The 7,612-nt window shown below is 38.2% G+C and overlaps 1 protein-coding gene across 1 annotated transcript; it reads right to left on the bottom strand.

The window, feature by feature from the left end:
- Positions 1-3,984: 3,984 nt before the first annotated feature.
- LOC119537690 (olfactory receptor 143-like) lies at positions 3,985-4,965 on the bottom strand. The gene has a single exon (XM_037840234.1). The coding sequence runs from the start codon at positions 4,939-4,941 to the stop codon at positions 3,985-3,987; it is 957 nt and encodes a 318-aa protein (XP_037696162.1). The 5' UTR covers positions 4,942-4,965.
- Positions 4,966-7,612: the final 2,647 nt, after the last annotated feature.

Genomic DNA, 7,612 nt, shown 5'->3' on the forward strand with positions numbered 1-7,612 from the left:
TGCTGTTAGGTGATGGTTTCTTAGATTTTATGCTCAAAACACAAGCAAAGAAGGAAAAAATAAATGGGATCTCAACAAAATTAAAAAATGTTGGCATCAAAGGACTTTGTCAGTAGAAAGATAACCTACTCAATGAGAGAAAATATTTAGAAAGTATAGAGCTGATAAGGGTTTAATATCCAGAATATATAATACTACAATTCAAGAATAAAATGATAAATAAAAAAATGGGCCAAAGACTTCAATAGACATTTCTCCAAGGAGGAGATACAAATGGTCAAAAAGTACATGAAAAGATGCTCGACATCACCAGCCAATAGGAAAATGAAAATCAAAACCATAATGAGTTATCATTTCAAACCTACTAGAATGGCCAGCATAAAAAAAAAAGAAAAAGAAAATACAAATGTTAGAAAAGATGTGAAGAAGTGGGAACACTCATTCATTGCTGGTGGGAATATAAAATGGTGCAGCTGCTGTGGAAGACCGTTGGGTGTTCCTCAGGAAGCATTATACAAAACTTCCATATGATCCAGGAATCCCACTTCTAGGTATATACCAGAAGAATTGAAAGCAGGGACTCGAACAGACATTTGCACACTGATGCTCACAGAAGCATTAATTACAATTGCGATAAGATGGAAGCAACCCAAGTGTCCATCGATGAGTAGATAAACAAAATGTGGTATATACATACAATGGAATATTATTCGTTCACAAAAAGGAATGAAGTCCTGACATATGCAGTAACATGGAGGAATCCTGAAGATTTTATGCTGAGGGAAATAAGCTGGATGCAGAAGGACAAATATTGTATGATTTCACTGATATGAGCTGATTATAATAAGCAAACTAATATTAGAATCTAGAATATAGGTTACCAGAGTCAGAATTTGGGGTAGAAGTTGGAGAGTTAATGCTTAATTTGTACAGAATTTATATTTAGGTGGATTGTAAAGTTTTGGAAATCAATGGTGGTGATGGTAGCACATTATTGGGAATGTAATTAACAGTACGGAACTATAAATGTGAATGTGGTTAAAAGGGAAAATTTTAGTTCCTATATATTTCTAGAATAAAAATTAGAAGATAAAACATTAAACTGTATAACACAGTGAATCCTATTGTAAATGATGGACTAAAGTTAGCGGTCCAAGTATAAGAAAGTTCTTTCTTGAATTATAACGAGTGGAAGCCACTAATGTAAAGTATTAATAACAGGGTGGTATATGGAGAAAAAACACACCTAATGTGAAACATGGACTGAAGTTAATAGTACTATTTCAATATTCTTTCATCATTTGTAACAAATGTATCACACTAATACAGTGTCAACATTAGCAGGGTATGTAGGAATGCTGTATTTTATACATGATTGTTCCATATAACTACAAATTATCTAGTTATTAAATTCATACAAAAAACAAAAGCTGAAAAAATTATAACTAGACCCTATACCATGTGCAAAGAGTAACAGTCAGCAGAGAAATGGAACGCTTTTCATTGTTCCTAGTGTCAAATTTTCAAAATGTCTCAGGTAAAAACAATTGAATGAGTGAATTTCATGTTACTTAGGTATGTTAGAACAGCAAATTTCAGAGGAATATAAAGATTGGAATAAACTAATGCCTCAAAATGCAATCAGAATACCAAAAGGAGATGAAGCATTAAAATTAAAACCAATGTTATTTTACTTTACAATTGAAGGTTGCTAGTTTGACGAGTTGTAAATAAGAAGTTTTGCTTAGCATCTTTTTCTAGGCAAAATGTACTTTATAAGTATAAGCCATGGCTTTTGCTGACTAAAGCTATATAAGAAAATACATACATTTAGGTGCACATTTCATAGTTCCAGTCAGAGAATCAACTAATTATGAATAAAATTGATATTTCAGAAAAAAAAAAGCTTAAATGATAAAACGAGGAGTACTGTTGAGTAGAAATTTAAAATGTTTCCCTGGATTCAGATGAAACCTGACCCAGCATTTCAGATGATGTGACCAAGGCCTGATCTCTCGTGATCCTTTTCTGTCACTGCCTCCTCAGTGCAGGGTCCATTCTAACCAGGTCATGCATTTGTGGTCAGAAGACGGCCACTGACAGGACCCCTGGCGGCCAGCTTCTCTCGGGTGAAGAGAAGCTTTCTTAGTGGAAAGTGTCATCACTAAAAGCCTCAGATTTTGGTGGCCTGATTACCAATGTCAGAAAGGACCACGTCACTAAGATTCAAGAAGCACCAGCATAATGTCCATGTACTGAAACAGTGAGCTTAATGCTATATGATGATATTAAGATACTTAATATTATATCCACAACATTGTGGAAGGCAGGAAGAACAATGAGTCAGTAATGCACTCACTGCCCATACAACCAACCCAAACAGCTGCTCATTACCTGAAGGCCACTAAAGCAGGCGCAGGGAGAGGTGGGGAAGTGCCCACTGTGGGATCCCAGTGCACAGCCTGCTGTGCTGCAGTCCAGGGAGCCAGGCTGGGATTCCTGATGCTCACTGCTCCCAGCAGAAGCCCCAATCTCAGTCTCCCCATATCAGCCATTCCTCCCCATTTCCAGTTGATGTGTACTTTTCAGTGTGATCTAAGCTAGTTGCAGTGTGACTGCTGTAAGGATGCACAAGTTTTCTGAAAATTAAGGCTTCTTTGTTATTTTGAAATTAGAAACTAGTTTGGTTCCAAATTGTTTTAACATTAAATTTGTGAACAAGAGAAAAGAGCTTTTACATTATTGAAATCAGATTTAAATTGTTATAAATTTTGGGGCCATTTTCATAATGATTTTGAAATATATCAGTTTTGCGTTCGCTATTTCTTATATTTTCTGAGTGTAAAAATGTTTCTCCCATGCAAAGAAAGATAACAGTAGATAGTATGCATTTAGATTCTGTGTGACAAGTCAGAGTTTTGAGAGAATTATGATAGAGAGAAAAATGTTATAATACCTGGAAATATTCTATTTTTCTCCTATAGTAAGAATTTTAATAAGATTTAAGCAATGTTTTTAACAGGCATTATTATATTTAAGACTATTTTTAAACACCAATGTTTTCAAACCTTTCCAAATTCATGATACCTATAGAAATTACAGACATACTTACCTATGTACCCTGACAGATATATCCTGTGAGGGACAGTGGTTCCCTAATCATGCTAAAAGTAGTAGTGGGCAGTTTTTTGTTTTGTTTTTGCATATATCACATAAAATAAGCATATTCTGTAAAGTCCTATTTTCTACTACTGTTAATTATCATGAATAACTCAAAATTTTGGTTTTAACAATATAAAATAATATATATCTAACAAGTTTTCCTAAAGTCTACCTACTACCTCATGCCTCATAAGGGAGGCTGATGCACAAGCTCCTCAGCCTCACCATTACAGGAAATGATCACTATTATAAACAAGATTGTGATTAAGTCTTACTTTGTGGCTGACCCTGTTTCGCCACCTCTGATATCGAAACTCTCAGCACATGTGCATAACTCGGGTTTGACAATCCCCTCTCTGCTACAGTCACTTTGGCTGAGGGCATCATTTCCATCATGACCCTACCTTCAGGCACATTCTGAAACAACTCTCCAGAATTTCTCCCACCTCTTTCACAATCTCATTTTCTTTCCTTTTATTCCTTCACTGGGTTCTGCAACATTAGCTGTGTGACCTTGAGCAAGATACATAATCATTTCCTCAACTAGAGAACAAGATGAGGAGACACATCGTTCAGGAGTATTTGTAAAGGATCTAATGCACAGGGAAAAAAGCTAACTTTTTTCTTTAAGAAATAAAATGTACAAATAAAATGTACATATTAAAAGAATAAACAGTTACACTGAAAAGTGAGAAGAGATGTTAGATGGAAAACTCTTCAAAGACAACATAAAAGGAAAGAAGAGATGCAAAAAAAGAATAGGAAGAAGATGATTAGGAGCAGGAAGAAAGGAAGAAAAAGACACAGCACTGCAGGCATGGACTAAGGCAGCACCACTGGATGTGCTCTGTTTGTTATTCTCTGCAGGGTTTTCTTCAGAGCAAGTTTGACATCCTTGTTCCTCAGGCTGTAGATGAGGGGGTTCAGCATGGGCACCACATTGGTATAAAGCACTGAGAAAAACTTCTCCTGACCCAAAGACCCAGCAGATGATGGCTTGACATAAGTGAGCAGCCCAGATCCATAGAAGAGACCAACAGTTATTAAGTGGGAGCCACAGGTGCTGAAGGCTTTGGACCAGCCCTTAGCAGATGGCATGTGAAGGATACTGAAAAGAATCAGAGCATAAGACACACAGATAATAAGACTAGACACTATGACAACTGTGCCCACAATAATGGAAACCAGGAGCTCATTGGCATAGGTGTTGCTGCAGGAGAGCTGGAGTAGGGGGAAGATGTCACACATGTAGTGGTCAATAGTGTTGTAATCACAAAATATCAGCTTGGTCATGCACCCTGTGTGAGCCACTGCACCAGAAAATCCCATCACATATGAAGCAGACATCAGCAGAGAACACACCTGACGGGTCATGGTGACAGTATACAGCAGGGGCTTACAGATGGCCACGTAACGATCATAGGCCATGGCAGTCAGCACATAGCACTCAGAATTGCCAAAGAAGCAGAAGAAAAATAGCTGAGTCATGCATCCTGCAAAGGAGATCATGTTCCTCTCTGAATTAAAGCTAATGAGCATTTTGGGGATAAAGACAAATGAATAGCAGAGATCAATGGAGGATAGATTGAAGAGGAAAAAGTACATGGGAGTGTGAAGGTGGGAATTGAGGCAAATGAGGTTAATTAAGCTCAAATTTCCCACCACAATGACTAGGTAATTCACCAAGAACAGAAAAAATAGGGGCAACTGAAGGTCTGGTCGGTCTGTTAATCCCATAAGGATAAATTCAGTCACAAAAGAGTTATTTTCCACAGCCATTCACTTTCTGGGCAGGAGCTGTAGGAGCAGGGCTGAAGATAACATCAATGATGTATGCTCTGGCTTTGTCTGCCAAGGAAGTTCTGGATCTGCTGGTTCACAAGATGAAGGTTGTCTGAAGACACACAGCAAGGCATCCAGGAGCCTGAACTCCTAAGGAGATTACCCAGTCCTGAAAGTCCAGATTGCACTTCCCTCTTCTCTCTCCCCTGCTCAGCTTGTGGGTCACTGTGCAGAGGAGATTGCTGGGAGACCTAAAGCCTGAGCATTTCCTCCCTCTGACTTGGGCTTTTCCCAGTCTCACATCAAGTGCTCCCCCAAAATATCTCAGTTATATAGAAGTGGATGGAAGATAATTAGTAAGAGAAGATACTTTGCCTGGAGACCTCACTCATGCTGGGCCTTGAACACCCTACATCCCCACTGTCCTGAGGGGGGAAAGTCTCTAATGATGAAGGAGGCACTATCCAGCCATCAGCACCGTCCTCAGTCTTCAACATGCTTGAAGAGGTATTCTGGGCAAGAAGCCATGATTTCCAACTGAGAATCTGCCCAGAATGTCCTCTTCACTTGTGATGTGGAAAACAAAACTGTTACAGGTGCTTCCCAAACAACAAGCTGGATTGAATGAGAATGAACTTCATGTCACATATATATATGGAAAAATAGATCAGAAGCACAGAAGAATATCCTCTCCCACATGATTTCCTCAGAAGTTCCATGAGTCTCTTGAGGAGAGTTACTGTGCCTGTGTTTACAGTCTGTGTCATAGACCTACCATTAGATCCTCTGGGACTCAGTGTTTACTCAGCTTGTATTTCACCTGAGGAATTCCTAATCCCCAATGTAAGGGATTGATGACCCCCTGTTCTCTCCCTGAAGTATCCCCTGGATTCTAAGCACAGTTCTAAATATCTAGGAGCAAAGTCAGATGCCACTTCTAGTATTTTTCTAGAAAAATCTGGGATTCCATTAACAAAATAATAAATCATTGTTTTGATACTATATATGCTTATGTATTTCAACTCAACAAGGTGCTTTAATGAAATTGCTAAGGAAGTGGATCCTCAAGTCAAAGTGAGTTTAATGAACACTTCACTGTGTAATGGTGAGATTTAGAAAAGTTAGGGACCTTCTCTGAACCTTCTACCCTCATGCAAGATAAGGCTAAAATGAGCGATCTCATAGGATTGACTAGGGGATTAAAGAGACTGATACATATGTTAGCATCCCTTCTCTTCCTCCTCTTCCATATTAATATGTATCATAGACTCTAAGCCATGGTGCTACAGACATACTGGACACGGGAATTCTTTGTTCTGGTTGGCTGTCTATACACTATACAATGCACAGCAACCCTGGCCTCTACCCATTAGAAACCAGTTCTACACCTGTTCCCCACTACCCCTAAAAAGTGAAAATAAAAATATCTAGTCCTAAAGGGCCAGATATTGTTAAACATCCCCTGAGAGTCAACACTGACCAAGTTTGAGAAGCTCTGGTGTGTATATAGCCTAGACCTCTGCCCTACCTCCTGGATATTTCTATCTTATGACTTAGTGATGCCTCAGACTCAGATGCCTCAAAATGAATTGAGCATTTTCTTATGATTATCAGCCTGTCTCCTTCTAAGATCATTATTTTCTGAATTCATTTCACCAATATCCAGGCATCTAACCCATAAAATATGTTTTCATCCTATATTCCTCCCTCTCACTCACTACCTTCATCCAGTCTCCAATTCCTGCAAAATCTATCTCCTTTCAATCCTCCTCTGGCCCATTCTCTCACTTTATAGATTTGATAGTTTCTATCCCACATGGATTTGTATTATCCTATGGTTTTTCCAAGTTGTGATCCTATAAGAGATCAGAATTGGGCCCATTTTCACCCCCTTCTCTGACTATATATACACAAACGCACATACACATCCCTTCTCTTTCTGTCCCCTTTCCCAATTCCTAGCCTCATGGTTATAATCATCACAAATTAGTTTAGATCAATTTGTGCATTCATTAAGACTATTTTAAATGCTATTCACAGATAATCCATCATATATGTGATTCTTTGTTTCAAAATTATTTTCCTGAATTTCCACAATTTAATATTATTCCATAGATCCTCCCTGATTCCTCCCAACTACTTCCCCATATTTTACAAATCTCCTGTCAGTACTTTCAGTCACTGCTATTTAATCAATTCTTATCTCTCTTTATACTCTTTTCAGGAGTTTTCTGACCAAATCTGGGCTTAATATCTTGTCCTCTGTGATGCAATGTGGTATCTTGAGATCTTTCTTCAACATTATCCCAGGGATTCCCGTTAACTCACTCTTGGGCTGGGTCTTCTGTAACCTGGATCACATTTCTTCCTGTTTCTTGATTTGTTATTCATTTTTTATACAGCACATTCTACCTTGGCTTCTTCAGGAAAACGTACATGGGATTCTAATCTTACTGACTCTGCATTGTCTGAAATTGCCTTCATAATTACTTCCTGAATATTAGACATTTGTAAGAGAATAGACTACTGATTCACAAGTTACTTTTCCTCAAATTTTGAAGGCATTGAACCAGTCTTGAGAATCTCAATATGTTTCTCAAACTGGATACTTTCCATGCAATCCATTACCTTCTCCCCACTCTAGAAGCTTTCAAAGACTTATTTTTGC

This window comes from Choloepus didactylus, chromosome 6 (assembly GCF_015220235.1).
Source record: "Choloepus didactylus isolate mChoDid1 chromosome 6, mChoDid1.pri, whole genome shotgun sequence".
Lineage (NCBI taxonomy): Eukaryota > Metazoa > Chordata > Mammalia > Pilosa > Megalonychidae > Choloepus > Choloepus didactylus.

Excerpts from the sequence above, each read along its gene's own strand:
- LOC119537690 (XM_037840234.1), bottom strand. The coding sequence starts at position 4,941 with ATGGCTGTGGAAAATAACTCTTTTGTGACTGAATTTATCCTTATGGGA.